General features: G+C 41.6%; 2 protein-coding genes and 1 non-coding gene across 3 annotated transcripts; all 3 read left to right on the top strand.

Annotated features, from left to right (window-relative positions):
* The first annotated feature begins 5,409 nt into the window (after positions 1–5,409).
* On the top strand, positions 5,410–5,481 carry trnaw-cca. The gene has a single exon. It is a non-coding gene; the product is annotated as a tRNA-Trp (tRNA).
* A 4,270-nt stretch (positions 5,482–9,751) lies between these two features.
* On the top strand, positions 9,752–14,685 carry smtnl1 (smoothelin-like 1). The gene is made up of 5 exons (XM_041944559.1): positions 9,752–10,019; positions 12,001–12,650; positions 12,750–12,864; positions 13,010–13,161; positions 14,030–14,685. Exons 1-5 carry the CDS (start codon positions 9,948–9,950, stop codon positions 14,412–14,414), a joined length of 1,374 nt encoding a protein of 457 aa, XP_041800493.1. The 5' UTR covers positions 9,752–9,947; the 3' UTR covers positions 14,415–14,685.
* A 725-nt stretch (positions 14,686–15,410) lies between these two features.
* Positions 15,411–20,458, top strand: LOC121611169 (zinc finger and SCAN domain-containing protein 2-like). The gene is made up of 4 exons (XM_041943562.1): positions 15,411–15,782; positions 17,991–18,085; positions 18,173–18,248; positions 18,675–20,458. The coding sequence occupies exons 1-4, from the start codon at positions 15,482–15,484 to the stop codon at positions 19,478–19,480; spliced, it is 1,278 nt and encodes a 425-aa protein (XP_041799496.1). The 5' UTR covers positions 15,411–15,481; the 3' UTR covers positions 19,481–20,458.
* The last annotated feature ends 241 nt before the right edge of the window (positions 20,459–20,699 follow it).

The raw sequence follows: 20,699 nt of genomic DNA, 5'->3' as shown, positions 1-20,699 counted from the left end.
CACATGGCAGGATGTGCACACTTACTTGGTATAATTCCCTCTTATGGTGATCCCACTGTCCACACCATCCATATACTGCTCGGCCCATTAGATATAAGGACCGTCATGCTGCGGACGCTGCCAGCACGATGGGCGGGGTGCGCTTCTGCTCATCTATGGTCCCTCAAAGCTTCCTCCAGGTCCAAATGCCCCTGATTCACCACTGCTGCTGGAAACTTTCATCACAACTGACCTATCTGTGTATCTGTTTCGGTGATCTGATGAGAGATAAACGCCTGTGAGTCTGTTTTGATTGATTATTGTCGTAAAGAGTGGCTCACAGTATTTGGTCTTTTAAGATAAAAATAAAATCCACTCCATTTAGTGATAAACACATAACACCTCATCATTTTCCAGTTTGATAATCAGTATGGTCGCACAGTTGAAGAGCCATAAATGCAACTAATTTATGGACTGTTCAGTCTGTTGGCGCCACCGTGTGACCAATTAATAAAATTAAAACATGCTTGATAATGAAATGCATCGATCAATAGATCCTAGCAGTGGTGGAAAGGAACATTTACTACAGTTACATTTACTCAAGAATTGTACTTTTTATTGATATTGTACTTTTTATTCCACTGCATTTATTTGACAGAAATAATATCAGCAATATACGGAATATCATGCACCGTATGATTAAATATGATTCATACTGATGCTAATGTCACAGAATATAAAATTGTTCATATAATATAAATGCTGTTTACTTCCATTACTTCACTATTTAGAGTTGATTCGATCTTCTCTATATGGTTATTTAAGATTTCAATTATTTTAGAACTTTTGGCAGACGAAATAATTACGTTGTAATGTGAGGAGGCATTAAAATGAGCACAGTAGAATAATCATTTTGATCAGTTTCACCAGTTTTATTCTTTAAGCCAGTAAAAACAGGCAAATACTCACAAGTGGGTCCATCAGCCATGCCTCCACATGAAGACTTTAAATATTCATGTGGATGAATGATTTTTTGGGGGTGTTGAATGTATTTATTGATTTTCACATTTTACATAATAAATGATAGGGGAAAAAAGTAGAAAAACAGATACACACACACACAAAATCCTGTCATGCATTAACAACATTTCTTCATCAGAAAGTAGAGGGTTGGTTTGAAAACTTGGTTTCAAAGTGATGTATAAAGAATCTGCATATTTCTGAAGGTGGTCTGTAGAACACACATTTTTGAATGGAGTTTGGTAGTTTGAGAGAGTTTTGCCCGAGAGTTTAACCTCACATCATCAGACCATGGACAGCAATATTAAAGAAACAATTTCAGATAAGCTCAGCATTATTTTTACCCAGAACATTTGCATCTCATTGCGGGTCCACATGCAGTCCTCTGAATCACATTTTACAGTCCAGATTGTTTCCTGGATTAAATCCTTGTTAAACAAAAAGTGGGGTTGAAATAGTACAGGCCAAAAGTTTGGACACACCTTATCATTCAATACGTTTTCTTTATTTTCATGACTATTTACATTGTAGATTCTCACTGAAGGCATCAAAACTATGAATGAACACATGTGGAGTCATGTACTGAGGTGAAATAACTGAAAACATGTTTTATATTCTAGTTTCTTCAAAATAGCCACTGTTTGCTCTGATTACTGCTTTGCACACTCTTGGCATTCTCTCGATGAGCTTCAAGAGGTAGTCACCTGAAATGATTTTCCAACAGTCTTGAAGGAGTTCCCAGAGGTGTTTAGCACTTGTTGGCCCCTTTGCCTTCACTCTGCGGTCAAGCTCACCCCAAACCATCTCGATTGAGTTCAGGTCCGGTGACTGTGGAGGCCAGGTCATCTGCAGCAGCACTTCCTCACTTTCGCCAGTTTTGTTGTAGCGCTTGATGGTTTTTGCGACTTCACTTGGGGACACATTTAAAGTTTTTGCACTTTTCCGGACTGACTGACCTTCATTTCTTAAAGTAATGATGGCCACTCGTTTTTCTTTAGTTAGCTGATTGGTTCTTGCCATAATATGAATTTTAACAGTTGTCCAATAGGGCTGTTGGCTGTGTAATAACCTGACTTCTGCACAACACAACTGATGGTCCCAACCCCATTGATAAGGCAAGAAATTCCACTAATTAACCCTGATAAGGCACACCTGTGAAGAGAAAACTATTTCAGGTGACTACCTCTTGAAGCTCATCGAGAAAATGCCAGGAGTGTGCAAAGCAGTAATCAGAGCAAACGGTGGCTATTTTGAAGAAACTAGAATATAAAACAACAACATTCATAGTTCATTCATAGTTTTGATGCCTTCAGTGAGAATCTACAATGTAAATAGTCATGAAAATAAAGAAAACACATTGAATGAGAAGGTGTGTCCAAACTTTTGGCCTCTACTGTATATGTACATGATCCTTGGATAACATATTAAAAGTCTATTATTTTGGAAACACAACATGTAAGCCCTCAACCTGTCTCTGAGACAACATCAACATGAGTGCATCATTCAAATTTGACAGCCAGCAAACACAAATTCGGTAGTGCGGTAATGCAAAGTGTCTTGGTGCAATTTAGCTGTCTGTGTGAAAACATGAAGCTTACATCTACATTTCCCATGATAGAGCATGATTTGTGCTAAATGTTTTTCTCATAATGTTACATAAATTGCCTAACAATAGAAATATGAGAAAAATCAGCGCTGTGGCCCAGCAATCACACTGTTCAGAAGTTCATAAGTGAATCATTTGATTTGTACAAAGTAACAAAAATGTGTCGGAACAACAAGGAACAACACAAATAGACCATGATTCACTCCTCCATTCAGGATCCGCACAAACTTTGGACAGTCAACAACTTGCACCTGTTGTGCGTTGGACTAATTGCTGAGGTTTGATTGGCTCAGAGAGCCGTTCACCTGGTCTCTGGCAACCTTTAAAACCCTTCACACCTGACTGCTTCGTTAGTGTTGGGCTTCATCATGATGACTGCAGGAGTCTTCTCAGGGTGAGAAACTGGCTTGTTTAAATTTGCCTCTTGAGTGTTTGCTGTGGAATGCTTGTTGATAATGTCTCTTTAACTTGTTCCAGGGTGTTCCTCTTTGCTCTGCTGATTGCAGACATATGCTGTGCCTCCATTAAGAAAGGTAAAGCATTTTCCTCTTCAGTAAAACAATGCATGTTTCAGTTGAACTCATCTCTGGCTAATTTATTTTCTAGCTGGGGAATCTAATGGCGGCAGCTATGCCAATACTGCTAACTTTGGCTCAAACCAGGGAGCACCTTCTGCCTTGTTTTCACCTGGAGTTGGTGTGCCTGACAGAGCTCCTACAGGTGTCTCCACACCATCTTATCAACTTGTGCCCCAGGGGCCCAGTTTCTCTCAACCAGCAGCACCTGTTCGCCCTAGTTTTCCTTCTGCAGGCTACAGGGACAGTTCAGCGAGGCAAAACCCTGCTGGCTCTCTACAGCCAGGAACTGCTCCTCAACCTGGCCCCTCAGGTAAGACTCGTATTTAATGTAATTCTACAGTCTTGTTTAATAAGTGGCCTATGGTCATCTCATGGTGCTTGGTGTAATGCCCAATTAGATGAGTTAAAATTTCTTCTGCATTCCTGTTCAGACATGAGCTGGACTGTTTCACCTCTCAGTCTCTTCCCTGGAGGTGAGGAAATGTCGACTGACAGTCATGGTGTTGGCTTCGGTGCACCCGAGAATGTAAGTCCACCCATCCCACCACCTGGACCAGTGTACCAGGCAGGATCTCTCTCCCATTATGAGGCCACCTCTGAGGATGGTGACTACATGACGCAGACAGAGGAGCAAGGCTTCCTGCCTCCTCCCCCACCACTTCCTATGAGCGTGTCTGCTGGACAAGACTTTGCCCCCCACCGGTCTGAGCCTGAACGCTGGGGCCCATATCCTTACTACGACTACATGTTCCTGACCGGCCAGTATCCTCCAGGCACAGTTACTTACGCCAGCCAAAGCAATGAGCAGGGGCATGACAGCTGGCAAGACGTTCACTATGTGAGAGACTATATTTCCTACAACCCTGGTCCTATGGACCAGGTTGAGACCTCCACTGGTGCCTTTGCGGCTCCCATACAACCTGTGCAGGGTCCTGCAGTGGCTGGTTACGGACCAGGTGGTGCACAGCCAGCGCTTCAACCTGCTTCTGGAAACTTCATGCAGCCAGGCCGGTTTGCTGCGCCAACTCGTAGCCAAGCAGGTGGCTATTACCTGGGCAAGGTATGTTAAACTATACACACAGACTGCATAAGTCTTGCAACTTGTACTAATGTTGTGCTTTTCCTGTCTTTCAGGTTTGAGTCTACAACTTTCCAGCATGAACAAAGCTTTCTGAATTCAATAAAGATCAAATACTCTAGATTCAAGGTTTATTTGACTCTTTAATGTAAAGGGCACAAGGTGGCAAACCTAAATTTGTCAGTTGCAGTGGAATTGTGGCATGACCAACCTGTTTCAGTGTTGGACTAACTCCTTAATAGGACTTGCATGAATGCATACAGCTGTCTTACACCAGATCAAGCTTGACTCACCCAGCCTTGTGCATTGAGCTTTTCAGCTGTATAACTTTACCAATGGGTATCTAATTGTTTACTGAACTCTTGTGCATTGCAATTAGTGGCAGAATCCAGCCTACTTGCTGAGTTTCACTTGCCTTGGCATGGCTCAAATGCCTTAAGTCATTACTGCAATTAACAAAATGACAGACTTTGAACTAAAACTTTAGCTTGGCAACTCAATCCAACTGCCAGTCACATTTACACCTAGCTGAAGACCCATATTGATTGGAGAGCTGTAAAGCATTACACTTAAATTGTACCCACTGACCCCAAATCAGTGCCAGAACAAGCATTTGAGGCACAGTGAGAATTAAGGTGCCATTCTCCATTGCAGTGGATCATGTGAAGTGTATTAAAGTTGCATGTTTAAAGCACTACATGCAACTTCTGAAAGTGCTTGGGCCAAGCTTTGCAGCTGGAACCAGTTACCTGCAGTGGACTAAACACCTAGGTCAGGTTTTGGACTGCCATGTCAGATGGTGCTCTCCACTTTAAAATCAAAGGACAGAATATCTTCTGGCAAAAACAAGGTCCAAGACTTTCAGTGCATTAATGATCAGATACCAAATCACACAGGTGGCAGCAGTAAAATGAAGTTCCAAATTGAAGCGTGTATTTAATCAACTACCTTTGAGAGACTAGAGTATCATGAGTTTATAGTCAGTATATTTAACAGCTAATTTCTGTCTTTTTGTTTGAATAGGCTAGAAAAGTTGCCACACAGATGCTTTGGTAATTTACTGTGAAGTAAACTGAGTCCACCCTGTTTTGTGGATTTCAGATGAAAATGCCACCCACATTTGAGCCATTATAGCTGATGAGTATATAGACTCTGTGGCGCAACGGTAGCGTGTCTGACTCCAGATCAGAAGGTAGCATGTTCAAATCACATCAGGGTCAAACAGCTACAACTCTGTGGCTAGCACCTTTATGCTATGCTACCCTCTTCTAGGCCCCAACCTCGTGTTGAGTAAATATTTAAGTAATGTGACTCATACACCAAATGAGGCAATATCTTCTGGATGAACAACATGATTTCAGTTATCAGATGGATGTTTTGGGCCAAGGTCTTTGGTGTGTCAATGCACACAGGTAACAGCATTAAAATAGCCAAATGTTCCAAGGGTAAAATGGGAACAGAAGTTGAACATCAGAGGCAGTAAAAGGTAAATGTGGACTGAGAACAAAAACAAAAAAAATTAAATTAAATCCCATAAATCCAGCACGCTGTTTGCTGGACACCATATGGGACTGCCTCAGTCATGATGGCTTTTTTACTTTTATTTTTTTACTTTCTAAAGTGCCATCATAGTAACTGACATGGGTAAAAAGTTTTTGGGAAGCCCAGTTGATCTTGATCTTGATAATCTAAACCTTGTGGCTCAGTGGTGATGCATCTGACTCCATATCAGACAGTTTGGTTTTCAGTTCATGTCTGAAAAGGGGCAAACACCTGGAGATCTCTATGACCTCATCTTAGTTACCAGGTGGTTGGACTAGATAGATAGATAGATATACTTTATTTATCCCAAAGCAAACAGTAGTGGTTAGAAGTATTGTATTATTATTATTAGATTTTTTTTTTTTAGCTGTTATTGTACAGTGTTATTGTACAGACTAAGTGTACTTAGTGTTTTTTAATGGTGACTTGGGGACCTTGACAACAATTTGCGCAGGTGTTTTGCCTGTGTCATCTTCTTTAAACTGGACAGACACTGAGTTCAGCAGGCCCAGTTGACTTTTTGGACCCAGCTCACTTTTTGGTTCTCTCGCGACTCTCTGCCAGCTGTCTCTTCCAGGCTGTTCATGCCCTGGTACATCATATATTTTGGCCTTTGCAGTCACCAGAACTCAACTGAATTTTGGGGTGACGTATTAGGCAGCGTTCTCCATCATTGTCACATTTTCTGCACAAAGAACACACTGGCTCAGTCCTGCTGCAGTGATAGCCTTTGCACATTGTCATGCATCTACCACAGAGCTTGTGAGTACAGATCTTGTGGTGCAGCAGTAGTGTGTCTGACTCCAGATCAGAAAGTTGGGTGTTCAAATCATGTCAGGTGGGATTAGGGTTAAAGGTCAAACAGCTTCCTTTAGTTTATCAGGTGATTAAACTGGTAACATTGACTAAATTTGAACAGATGTTTTGAAGTTTACTTGCTGTGTGTTTGTGTGTCAGACTTAGTCTTTGGACTAAGGCAGTGATGATCTCCTTCACCACAGCAGAAAAACTCAGCTGCTCTTAGATGCATCTGTAGAAATCCAATAGAAATCACATTTCAAATGTGGCATGGATCTGAAGATGTTGGATCTTCCTGTGCTTTTGTGATCAGCAAATTAGTTAAAGTGAGTTAAATTGAATTAATGGCTCATAAAGTACATTGAAAGCAAATTGAGCTGATGCTTTTTATTTTTATCTTCCTCTTTGTTTGACTTTTTTTCCAACGGTGTGCTTTGCTGTGTGAGACAGTGAAAACAGTTACCTCATGCCAGGATGCTGCTACTTTTACGCATCTAGTCCAAGAAGAAGAAGACAACAGGAAGAGTGGTTAACCAGAACACATTACTGTAAAGCAAAGCATCCAAGGCAGCCTCTGTTGTGGATACACACACACAACAACACACACACACTCAGATAAGTGAGGAGAATAGGACTGGCATGCAGCACTTGACTCAAAGTAAAGACAATAATTTGAGAGGATCCCTGAATGGTGGCAAAACAAAGACAATGATGATCACACGGAAGATTGTTGATGTTGTCATTTGACTCCACCAGGACACACACACACACACACACACACACACACACACACAAACATACAGTAACACAAAAACACACTCACTGTTCTCTCATCCATCACAGTTTTCTTAACAGGAGCAGACATGTAAATCTGTCAACTTGTCCTTTGTTTTTGGCATTTAATGCTATCAAGTCCTGTAGTTTTACAATCACATACAATGCAACAGATGCACAGTTGTGCTTTAGTGATTGCGCCATATGTGCGAGGGAGTGGGACAGATACACAAGAAGGTGTTGACATATTTATAGACCCCAAGACTCAGACAGAAGGGAGGAGGAGGAGAAGGATGTGGGGGGTCGGAGGAGATAATGACAGACAGAGTGGGAATAAACATAGACATTTATTTTTAAAACCATCTGTTTTGTGTTGAATGAGCAGATACATTGTTCATCCAGGATGCCAAGCTGAAGAGCTGGACTCTTGTTTAACCATGTATCTACTGTACATGTACATATATGTACTTTGTATTGTTTGCGAGGCTGTAAAGTGGGACGACAAATCCAGACACAGAAGAAAACCATTGTTTTAGAAGCTAAATGATGGTGGACAGGAAGAGTCAAATGAAAGAACAGGCAAAGGAGAAACTGACAGTGAAAACATGCATGAAGCTATATAAAACTTTTTTTTTCTTTTTAATTGAAGAGAAGCACAAAATAGAACAAAGGAAAAAAAAAAGATTTACAGTTTAGGTGACTGGGTTATATTTCTGTAAAGCGTAGCGATGGTACAAATTTGAGGTACTTGTTGTTGCTGTTCCTTCAGGGGGTTGAGGAAATCCTTTTCGAACTAAATAAAATAAATTTTTTAAAAAGCTCTTGGATTAGCTGGAAACAAACCTGAAAACAGGCTGTTTTTCTGAGTTCATGAAAAGTAGACAACTGTCATATGATGATCTTATAGAATATGATGCATCGCTGCAGATTAAACTACCCAACAGGATGTAAAGTAGTTAGAATTTGCTCAACCTCAAACAGCTACAGCAGTAAAATGCAACTTGGGCATTAATGCAGCAGTTATATCAATTCAAAAGTATCATATATAATAGTAAAACGCTGACAGGGAGCATTACACTGCACAATGAGTACTTTTGATACTTCAAGTACATTTTGATGATAATGCTTAAAGACTTTTATTTAGTCGAATTTTGAATGCAGGACATTTACTTGTAGTGGATAAACTTGAAAGGATGGTATCATTTCTTTTACTTAAAGAAAGGACCTTTGCACTTCTTCCATCACTGGTAATAATAATAATAATAATAATAATAATAATTTAGTGGATGTGCTGCAGACGTTTTTTGTTTGCTGGGGAATAACTTAAAATAGCCTGGTACATTCTGTACATGTAACATCACTGGGAGTTTGGGAGTGGGTGAAGTTACTGTAGATACACTGACTCACTTGATGTTGATTTACAGTATTAACGCTGCGCTGAAAGTAAAGCAGACAGAGGGAGAAAAACACTGACTGGAAATCAGACTTAAGATGGAACAGGAGTGGTTGTCAGGTGATCAATGAGGACTTAAATGTGTTCAGGGCTCAGGGCAGAATTGAAGGTGAGGTCAGTTTTCTTCCCTTTGTGATAGCTGTGTGATGAGTAGCTGACAAGTCATTTGTATGTTCGCCACTCTGATTCACATTTAAAGAAAAAGTTCCTTTACTTCTTGTTTTCTTGCTGAGAGAAAGATGAGAGAAGTGTGAGCACATAGTGTACAATTACATACAAAGCTACAGCTGGGAGACAGTTAGCTTAGCTTAGCATAAATACTGGAAACAGAGAGAAACAGCTAGCCTGGCTCTGCTCAAAGGCAACAAAAATTTGCACCTCTGAATCTCATTAATTAACGCCTTAAATGCGTAGGGAGAGGGAAAAGATAGGGAGTCATGTGCTGGGCCGTAACCTGGCTGAACAAAGAAATAGTTTGGCCCATTTTTGTAATGCGACCTTGTTTTTAGTCTTCATGCTAAGCTAAGCTAATGGAAAGACAAGAGAGTGGTATCAATTTTCTCATCTAACTCTCAGCAATAAAGCAACCTGGACAAAATTTAATGGTCCACATTTTATAGTAAGAGTGAAAAAGAAGAGAGAGCACAACCACATTTAGAGGACTGAATGCATGCACCCAGGTGTGTATTATATGTGTGTGTACGGCCGTGGTTTCCACAGCAGACGCAGTTGTCTGGCCCGTTGGACTGCGCCTATGTCACTGCTGCTCTATTTCAGGACCCCGTGTTGTCCAAAAGGTCAGATAAAGAAGCGCAGGAATCCTCACAAAGCGGAGGGCGGGGGTGTCGGGTGAAAGGGGCTGAAGGCGGATATCCACAAACCAACACACACACATCACAAACACGGGCCAGTGCTGACAGAGAGGGAGACAGGGAAGCAGAGCAGAGCAGTGAGAAGCAGAGAGAGAGACACTAAGAAGGGCTCCCGTGGAGAGGATTCACCTTCGACTGAATGGAAACTTTCTAAGACAGAAGGGATCAGTCCTGGGGCATTAGTTTAACAAAAAGAGAGTCTGATTTGACCTTCGATCCAGTGGATAAACAGACATTTCTGGACATCATGGATGGAGAATCACCCAGTCAGGAGTCCACAGAGACGAGCAGTCAGACCGACACCACCACCAACAACCAGGTTTGTGTTTTCTACCTGTTAAATTAAAAAGTTCTCACATTTGTTAAGCACGTATTGAGTGGCGTTACGACCCCTACCAGGAATAGGCAGCAGGAGTATTGACGGCCGTGGCAGGTGTTGTGTTTGGACAGCATGACAGGAAAGGCTGTGCAACACCTGTTCGCACTCCTGCCTGGAGAAGCATACACACAGACAGACAGAACTTATGCAAAGTAATGCTCATGTGCACACACACACACACACACATACACACACAGCGAGGAGTTTCCTATTCACTCTGATGAGTCACCACTCAAGGCCTGACCTAGCGTAGGTCATAATACTGATATTTTAGTAGCACAGCTTTTCAAATGTGATTCATTTCTAAAATGTGAATGGTGTATGACACATTTTGTCTAGGCGAGATCTGAACTCACTTAAGATTTAAGTAAAGATTATGAAAGTTTGTATATATTGTACCTTTTTCCCCATCAGATGAATCAATAGCACTCACGGCATAAGAAACCGTTTTATGATGATATTTAAATGTAGAGAGTCAAGGGATTTTGTTGTTTGTTAGTTGGGGAGTTAAAGTTTCACTGAGATGGAGTAGACCTATATTTTAGGATCAGGTGTGATTTAAAAAGTACAAAAGGCATATTTTCCAACTGAGGTCGTATTCAGATAAGTGAGATACTCAACAAATCCCAAAGCAGAGCTTCAGGTCTCACATTACATTACGCTCCTCAGTTCGAGGACCATGATATCCCTCGAGTAAAGCGTGGACACTAATTTTAGTGTGCATCTCATGTAAAGTTATAACAGAAGTCATGTCCTTAATAAGTCAAATAAGACCGTTGCCAGATTAATTTCATGTGCTTCTTAAAAAACAGTTAACTTAAATTTAAATTAATCACAGTGAAAATTGAGCAGGACCGAAGCAGGATAACAACAGAATGAACAAAACAACAGCAAACATGTCCGTTATAGATGAAGAGAGGCAGAGGCAGAGGTCTGAGCAAACAGTATTTTACATGTATGCTCCCCCTTTGGGTCAGGCTTATTTTAAATAATTTGATGCCTTGATGATTGAACAGGTGGCGTAGATATTAAAATATTTGAGGGCAAATGTGAGATGCCACACAACACAAAAAAGTTGGGATGCTGTGGAAAACGTAACTAAAACCAGAATGCAGTCATTTGCAAATTAACTGTGTTTACCAACAACAGTTTTACAAAGTGTTCCTGAGTCCATGTAGTAACATCCTTTATCCAATCATGTGTTCACAAAGTGGTGAACCACGCTCCATCCTTGCTTGTGAACGACTGAGCCTTTCCAGGATGCTCCTTTCAAACCCCATCATGATACTATCACCTGTTATCAATGAACCTGTTTACCTGTGGAATGTTCCAAACAGATGTTTTTGGCACATTCCACAACTTTCCCAGTCTTTTGTTGCTCCTGTCCCAACTTGTTTGAAACATGTTGCTGCATCAAATTCAGAATAAGCAGATATTTACAAAAATAATTTTTGGCCAAGGGAGAACGATCATATTGGAAATAAAATTACTGTAGATGAAGTGTAGCGAACACCAAAGTAAAAATGTGGGTCTGGATATATTCGCCCAACATTAAAAAGAATTGAGTATTGAAGAGAAGTATTTACAAGTAGCTTGAAAGAACAGATGAAGTCACTCAGTTATCACTCTGATGGTTTAGCTGTTATCATGTTACCTAAGAACGGAATGTCAGTCACATGATTCAAGGTGAATCTGATTATATTTGAATATGATTTACAAGTAAAAGTCTGAATCAAATTTAGAACTAATAAAATATGCATAAAGCCAAGGCAACAGAGGTACAGGTAAAGATGTGCAAGTGTGAATTTAACATAGCTGCAGATATGACTAGATGCACCAACATGCTTAGTAATGTGTTTATCAGATAGTCTTTGCAGATGGATTTGATACATCACCAAACTCTATGCTGCTTGTCCTCCAGACAGATGAGCCAGAGCTGGAGAAGAGTGAAGACACAGGGAGAGAGCCTCCAGCAGGAGAGACGGCTGGGGGTCAGGGGATAATGGAGGTAGGGGAAAAGGGGGAGGAGGATTCAGTACCAGGCCAGGGAGGGGAAGAGGAGGCGAGCGCTGGAGACACAGATAATCCCCAGACTACTGAAGATGACAATGAAGAGGCTGGACGTGATGAAGATACAGCCTCCATTGACACTGACGTAAAGCCTCCTGAGGCCACGAGTGGAGAAAAAGATGGGGAGGAAGAGAGGGAGGAAAACAAGAAAGGTGGGCAAGTGGAAGAGGTCGAAAGTGGTGAGACTGGGAGAGATGGAGAAAAGATGAAGGACAAAAATAAAGAGAAAGAGGAGAGGAAAACAGAGGAAAAGACAAAAGAAGCAGAAAAAGATGTGAATGAAAACACAGCAAAAGGGCCACAGAAGACAAAACAAGTCAAGGAAGTGGATGTAGAGACTAAAGACAAAGGAAATATTAAGGAGGTAGAAAAGCAAGGGAAGCCCAAAAGAAAGAGTGGCCCTGCCTCCTCTTCCCTCTCTCGACCGAGGCCCTCCGCACGCTCTATTCGAGCAGCCGCTAAAAACGACATCATTGCCAAGTTCCAGCAAGGTGCACCAGAGTAAGGCCCTGTATGATACCCATTATGTCAGATAGATTCAGAAGAGTGAGCAAAATGTGAGTCCGATAAAGGAAACTGTGCTATATTGTGACATTTTAGGACACCTTTGCCCCGCAACTTCAAGATTCAGAGGTCATCTGCGGCTTCGGCTACAGGAGCGTCAATCAAACAGAAGATGCTTCAGTGGTGTCGTAACAAGACTCGCAACTATGAGGTCAGTTCAAGGCAGAATCTTCATCAGGTGCACTAAACTTCCAGATTTGTCATCTAGATTTGGGACAAAAGGGTTACAACATAATACAGATAAGCCTTGATGTGCTTTGCTCTGTCTGTCATCTTCCTGTCCTTTGACCTTTTAGGGGGTCAACATAGAAAACTTCTCATCCTCCTGGTGTGATGGGATGGCGTTCTGTGCTCTGATCCATCGTTTCTTTCCTGACGCTTTTGACTACAGCTCCCTGAATGCAAGTGAGCGGAGGAAAAACTTCACGCTGGCCTTCCAAACTGCAGAGTATGGAGGTTTCAGTTATTTCTCCTTCAGTTCCTCCGTCAGTTCACACCAGACCTTTATCGTCCCACAAAAAAGAAGTTGTTTTGCAGCAAGACAGCATAAAAACACAGAACATTAACAAAACAACAATGAGGCAGTTGAAGACATTCAAGGTTTAGGTACTATATATACAAAACATAATACAATATTTAAAGTGGCAATAATTAATACTTTCATAGGATTATTATCACCTGTATCTGCAGCTCATCTCTGCTTTTCAGAGCTTTATAGTGACTTTCATCTCATTGTATTCGCTGCCTGGCACACATCTTTACTGTTTTGGTTCACTCCCACTGCTCTCATAGTGTCTTTTTCAGTGTAAAAGCCGCTGCACGCTATCTGTCCAGCACCAAACAGCAGACAAACACAGCTAGCGACTAGTTTTTGAACACAGTGGAGCATTTAGAATCTAGAGAGCCAGCGATTTCCCTCAGGAGTTGGTGGAGACCAAAAGCAGAGCTAAAAGGAGAGTGACCATTGGACTAACATTTATCAAGTGGCCAAAAACACAACTAAAAACTAATGATAATATTTCTCCTGTTTGCTAGCATGTTTGACATTTCAACTTAAAATGTGTTGATATGTCAATAATGTGTTTGCAACTTCTTTCTGTTGCCTCCATGTGGCTTAAAAAAAGCTGTTTTGCAGGTTTAAGAGTACTTATTGGGAATGAGATGAACGCAAGCTTTAGCACCTAATTTTTTCAAACCAGCATATTACTAGAGGGATTTAGATTCCCATGTAATTTTGCTGGTTAGACTATATGTCACTACTTTTTCTCACTTCAGTTCTCCCCCTTCCTTTCTCTCCATCACTCTATCCCTGGCAGGTCCCTGGCCGACTGCTGCCCTCTACTGGAAGTGGATGACATGATCATGATGGGTAAAAACCCAGACCCCATGTGTGTCTTCACATATGTCCAGTCCCTCTGCCACAGCCTCTCCAAAATAGAGAAAGAGAGGAAAGACAAAGAGAAGGAGGAGAAAGACAAGGCTGGTGATGAGGGAGAAGAGAAAGAGAAAGGGGAAGATGCAGCAGGGGAGGTGTCACCAGAGAAGGACGAGGGAGAGTCTGCTGAGAACGGGACGATGGGGATCCGAGAGGAGAAACAGGAAGGTGTTACAGAGACAGAGAGAACTGGAGAAGAAGAAAGTGCACCCAACAGCTGTGAGGCGGAGGGAGGTGGAGGAGTGTTAGTGGAGGCTGAGTCCTAGAAAAGTACTGACAACAAACAGAAAGACTGAAAAGACCAAAAAGATCGTCGATGGTTGCAGTATTACAATAAGTAAGTCTTAGTTTGGTGCTGGACTGACTTCTGGAGCAGAAAAGAGGTGCATCACCTGAAATCAAAGGTTGGCAATGTGATGTTGCAGTTACCTGTGTGTTTGAAAACGTACTGTGCTGTGTTTTCTTTTTCATTCACTGCTGTGTTGTTGTTTATGTTTGTTTTGAGCACAAAGAGCAGAAATGTCCAGATCCTCCATTTGCTCTGTGTATACAGAAATAAACGAATTAAATGACGGACTTGTGAAAGTCAATTGTGCAACAGGAAAATATGTGTGTTGAAGGAATATGTGACGCTCAGCCAAGCTGAATGGAATGAACGTTGACAGTATGATGGATGGTACACAATATGACGCTTCATAGGCAAGTACATTACAATGGAAGCATGTGAAAAATCTGACTTTAAAGGTTATGTAAATGTATGTATCTGTAGGAATATTTCCTGAAAATCTTTCTCATATTTATTAAATGATTCAAAATGGATAAACTCTATCAATAAGAAAGCTATTGCTGTCTATGCAGTCTATAAAGAACAGGGTTAAAATTATAGGTTATGGATAAGCAGCTGCACGCTCTATTGACAGGTCCATAAAGACAGACAGGAAGCAACAATTAAAAAAGAACAGAACATTAAACTATATAAAAACCCTTTTAAATTGCTTTGATAAAAAAGTTAGTTACATTTATAAAAACATGATTAAAACAATCCTTTTTTATGTACCCTAGTTTACGCGTTAGATAGGCTCTATAGTTACCTCAACTGATCAAAATATACTTGATTGTGTAACTGATTATTAATAGATAATAGCTGATACCTGAGCAAAATTAGAAGTCGTGCGCCATCAATCATATCAAGCAAAACTGCACCCGCTTTCTAGGAGTTACGGTAATGAGCGTCATGTTACCGGAAAAGCCATTGTGTTGTCCCCGTTGTAAGCTAACCCTCCGGTTGTGTTGCGCGTTTTTCCAACATTTTTCGACTGCAGCTGAGTGAAACATGTCCGCAGACATGCCGCCGAGCAGTCTGAACCTGGAGTCCCAGCTTTTGTCCATAATGGACGTGCTGGTGAAGGCGGCGGTGACGGAAATCAGTCAGCTGTTCTCGGAGAGCTCGGCGTCTCTCCGGCTGCAGTTGTGCCAGAGCCTGAAGGAAAGCGAAACCCTGAGGCTGAGGATGAAGGTAATGAGGAGCGAGCTCTTCTCCCTCAGGCTGCAGACCAGGACGAACCGGCCGGCCAGCCGCTTTTCCCACATCCCCATCCGAGGAAACACCCCCAAACCACGGGCTAAGTCACAAGGTAACGAGTACTTTCACTTTAAAAATACTTACTCGAGTAACAAGTCACGCTCTTCCTGCTGCAGGTGAGTTAACAGTTAAAGACACACCTGTTCAGTTGAAATTCCAAGCAATTGCTGATAACAGTTGCTTAAATGTTGTTGTTGTTTTGTTGATTTTTTTTTTAACAAAATAGCATATTAGTTGATTAGTCAATAAACTGCTAATAAATCGCGGTTGCTCCTTATCAGGTGACACATACGTCACGACTTCCACGGTTTGCCCTCGTGTCCATAAGTTGATGAAAAACGAGTTTAATCTGATTCACTTTGCTTGACGTGTTTGTGATTACTTTAATAAAGTGAATTAAGTAAATTATTAAGCCTAATTCCACACACTGTTGAAGTGAGACGTTTACATGCACTTCAAGGCATTAAAACTCATTTAACCACCCAACTGATTTGATGCTGACAATCTGTAGTTTCGGAAAGTCAGGTAAGAGCCAGAATTATGATGAAGAAGGCGGAAGTGTCAAAAACTGCAGTTCCTCGAACGACCACTTGGGTCTGGCTCCAAAAAGTCCATCTCTATAGATACCCATATTAAAATGGCCAACTTTACAGTAGAAATAAACCCGTTTACAGCTGGAGCCACTGTCACTGATCTTCACAATGCTGCTCAGAAACCTATGGTCCATGTTTTGTGCAGTCTGTGGATAGAACATCAACTTGTGCATAACACAAGTAATTTTCCCAACAATTGTTTACAGTTTACAATTACTGCTTACATGATTTCACTTATAATCCACTATGTCGAAATTCCAGTGGGTCAGAGGTTACCCACACTAATCTGACTGTGCCTTTAAACATCTTGGAAAATTTCAGAAAATGATATGGCTTGAGAAGCTCTAACTGATACCATTTTTGTTAACTGGAGGAGCACCTGTGGACGTTATTTAAGGCCCACCTTCTAACTCAGCGGTCAGAAACAGACACATTCTGTCTCCTAGAGATGAGCATGAGGAGATGCTGGAGGAAACGGGCACAAAAGCATCTACATTCACAGTAAAACAAGTCAAGGCCACTCAGAAAGGAAGAAGACACTGTTCCAAAACATGTTGTGGAGGTGCTTTGCTGCAGGAGGAACCGGCACAAATTAATTCATGTATCTAACTCTAAATTTATATATTACAAGTCACAATGCCAGATAAATGACTAGTCCAAACCTAAGCAGCAAAGTTTAGAATTTAAGTTATCACTGGTCAAAGCTCAGATGCATCTAGTTATAGGTTATTGGTATTTGTGGGGCAGGCTTGTCTTGTTTTGCAGGTATTGTAATTGTCATTATGACTAGTTTGAATCTACTATTTCACTTCATTTCATTGTTTGATCTGTTTTTTGGACAAAGCAGGGGACGCTTTGGGGTGGTGCTACCTTGTGATTGTCAAGTCGCTACCACGGTTTGCCCTCTGGTTCTCAGTCAGATCCAATCAGGATAGAGGCGTTGCAAAGTGTATCCTCCCCAGCTAAACCTTCACATCCAAATATGGTCACTTCTGGCTGCAAAAAACAAGATTGTGACGCACGTAATGCCAAACTCAAGGCTTCATAATGATAGTCAACAAAACAAGGCGTTACATCACAGTGGCTCTGTCCTCTATTTATTATACAGTCTATGGGCTCAGCATATTGAAAAATATCATTAATTGCACCACCATGTGATCAGTTATTGAGAAGTTTAGGTTTTGGCAAGTGGCTGAGAAGTCATGAATCATGGGGTACAGAGGAAAATTCTTTTTTTCTCTTAAGTCCTTTGATCCTGCTGCATTTGCTTGTATGTTCGAATGAAAATGTGAATTCCAGTTATATTGCTTTTGACTGACAACAAGTTATTCTGGACGTTGTTTGGTCTTGTTCACCATAAATTCTTTGATTAACTTTTCTCCAATTTGTTGCATGATCACTGCCATTGCTTCCAACTAAAGCGATCAAGTATGCAATACAGTATCCATGCAGTCCATGTCAGTGCCTCAGATCTGCCTTGTCAAAATTCAGACTGCAAATGGGCCATTAGACAAAATGTAACTTTCCCTATTTGGTTGTTTATGTGCATTTAATTCACAGTTCTGTTGTTGTATATAGTGGTAGTAGACACCTCCTCACCCATCCACCCCTCCCACTCCTCTGTCACCATCAGTGGTCCTGAAGTTATGTCTTTTTCTTGCCTCTAGTTGTCATCAAGCCACCAGCGCCTCTAAAGACTGTTGGAGAAGCTGCTTCTCTGCAATCAGAGAACAATACTTCCTCCTCTGCTACTCAAGTAGAGGTAAACACAGTGCGGGCAGTACATTCATTAACTAAGAGGATTGTTTGAAGTTTTGTTTGCTCATGTATATGTATTCTTACTTGTTAGTGTGCAGATGTGGAAAGCCCAGATGTCATCCTCATCAAAGATGAAGACGACATTGGAGGATGTGGGCCAGTTGCAGGTGAGTAGGGTGTTTTTAGTAATGTAATACCTGATTGTCAGTTGTAAGCCCTCGTGAGCTGATTCTGTGTCTTGCTGAGGAGCAAGCTAACAAAATACATATCAACAAAGTCTGGATCAAAAGCTGCTGACTTCATGCGACTACATCTGGGCTTGTATGACGAGCCATGTTGTTTGTAATGAGGTAATATGTCAACAGATGCAAAAAAATGACTCTTTTATGTGTTTGCACAAAGCCATGTATGATATAAGCAGTGGCCAAACAGACAGTACAGATTCATTGAGGGTTTGGTCTTTTCAGGAGATTTGTTGAATAATGAACAGGCAAACACATTAGCAGAAAATGGACTTGAAAAGACGTTTATCCTGCCTCAGACAGGTCATTGTCATCTGATTTGTAACATCATTTTGTGGTTTGTCTTTATAGGTCAGGGTGACTTTGGGAACCAAAGTACACATAGTGTTGACACAGTGGCTCAGAATTTAGAGCCCTCCTGCCTGACAGGTAATCACGAGGAGCTGAGAATCGTGAGCGTTCATGGTCGAGGGGAAGGGCCACTGCAGGAAGTGGGCGACACCCTCTTCACCGCCTCCGAAGTCCAGGCTTTTAGCTCTCTGTCTCCTGACCACAACGTCACCCATGACGGTCTCCTGAATTTCACCTCTGGTGCCAATGACAGACCCCCAATGAGAGGGATGCAGGATAACAGTGTTGGACCCACAAGAAACAGCCAGCTGGAAAGAAATCATTCCACCCAAATGGCTTTAACAGCAATGAATCCTGCAATACAAACAACAGTAGTAGGAGCTGATGGTCATGTGGCGCACTCCAGTCATGTCAGCCAGTTCTCCCAGCAACAGAACGTCTTCCTTCACACCGTCAACAAACCCCTGGACTGCAGCTTCTGTGGCAAGGGCTTCATCAGCCGTGAGGACCTGATCGTCCACCGGGCAACTCACACCGGGGAGATGCCCATTCCCTGCTCCTTTTGCGGCAAGTCATTCGTCAACAAGACCACACTGACCATCCACAAGCGCATTCACACCGGGGAGAAGCCGTACGCTTGTGCGCAGTGTGGGAAACGCTTTACGCAGAACGGCAGCCTGAAGATCCACTTGAGGACTCACTCTGGAGAGAAGCCGTACACCTGCAATCAGTGCACCGCCAGCTTCAACAACCCCAGCAACCTGCGCAGGCACATGATCACACACAACGCTAACGGAGTGCTTTGACCAGGAAAGATGCAACGGCTTTTCAGCATGTTACGTTTACTGACCTGTGCTGCAGTGTGCATTTGAGGGAAAAGTGTTTCTTATTGAAGTATCTCATGGTCTTGTCCTTCTGTGTTTCTACTTTTGCCACTACACAAGGAACTTCATGGGTCAAATGTACTTAATAACCTACAAGTACAGCAATGTATATTGTATGTATCTTGACAACTTCCTAGTTAAATGAATGGACTGGTTCAAAATAAGGACACAAACAAGCATGATCTCTGTTCAGTGTGATGACAGCAGCAATAGAAAAAGAACCTCCAAAACTAAAATGCCTTTTTTATTTTCTTCCATAGCTCAAGGGACTGCTCGAGTGAGCAATGAGACTGCCTGAGACAGAGCAGACACAGAGCAGGCTCATTGCTCACTGATTTACCCACATTGGCCTAATGCAGATATTAAAAGGATAGAATGTTGCAATTGGTGCGGCAAACTCCAGTTATGGTAAGGTTCTCAAATTTCTATTGTGTCATGGTATATAATGCCATAGTGCGCAATACAAGTCGTTGTAAGAGTGCAGAAGTTAAGTGTTTTAAACTGTTTTAAAGGTTTGCGGAGCTGCGAGCGATTTACAGTTTTCCACGTCATACATATGACAAAAAATCCCAGATACTCTGACTAAACCTCAGATTTGGATCAACCAGAGCATCAGAACTTTTTAGGAATTAAAAATGGTTTGGTTTACTGAATAGTGAGCTGCATACCTGGCATAAGGAGCGGGTCATTAACCTTAAATCTTTCATTTGAGTATGTGTGTTTGTTACATTTAAAAAGCTAACTACCTCTACTGTTGTCTGTGTTGCAGCTCTTATTTCTTCTTTTTGTACTTCCTGGATACTTTGAAACGGGGCAATAATAAATTTAGCGTGGCTTCTGTCTGTGGTTTTGTAATCTGGATATAAAATTGTGAATAAATATGGAGTTTTTATAAACAGCTATCACTGTCTGACAGTCTCTTATCATTTTGCACCTCTAGGGTGCAGCATTGCTTTTGTTCCCAGTGATTACTGTGACTCAGGTTTACTCATACTGTAGCACTGTGGGGGACTCTTGAGGAAACTGGGGGAAATTCCTTGCATTGTTCCTCTTTCCACCCTGCCCACACTTAAGTATTGTTTATCAGGCTTCTATATATTTGCCTTTGATTTTACCCAAAGCTCTTCAAAATCAGAAACAT

Source organism: Chelmon rostratus, chromosome 9 (assembly GCF_017976325.1).
Source record: "Chelmon rostratus isolate fCheRos1 chromosome 9, fCheRos1.pri, whole genome shotgun sequence".
NCBI lineage: Eukaryota > Metazoa > Chordata > Actinopteri > Chaetodontiformes > Chaetodontidae > Chelmon > Chelmon rostratus.
Note: the sequence above shows the minus strand (reverse complement) of the source record. Positions and strands in the feature narration are given on the sequence as shown.

Coding starts and splice junctions, on each gene's coding strand:
- LOC121611169 (XM_041943562.1), top strand. CDS start 15,482: ATGTCCGCAGACATGCCGCCGAGCAGTCTGAACCTGGAGTCCCAGCTT. Junction 15,783..17,990: donor ACCACGGGCTAAGTCACAAG/GTAACGAGTACT, acceptor TCTTGCCTCTAG/TTGTCATCAAGCCACCAGCG. Junction 18,249..18,674: donor AGGATGTGGGCCAGTTGCAG/GTGAGTAGGGTG, acceptor TTGTCTTTATAG/GTCAGGGTGACTTTGGGAAC.
- smtnl1 (XM_041944559.1), top strand. CDS start 9,948: ATGGATGGAGAATCACCCAGTCAGGAGTCCACAGAGACGAGCAGTCAG. Junction 12,651..12,749: donor TTCCAGCAAGGTGCACCAGA/GTAAGGCCCTGT, acceptor GTGACATTTTAG/GACACCTTTGCCCCGCAACT. Junction 12,865..13,009: donor ACAAGACTCGCAACTATGAG/GTCAGTTCAAGG, acceptor TTGACCTTTTAG/GGGGTCAACATAGAAAACTT.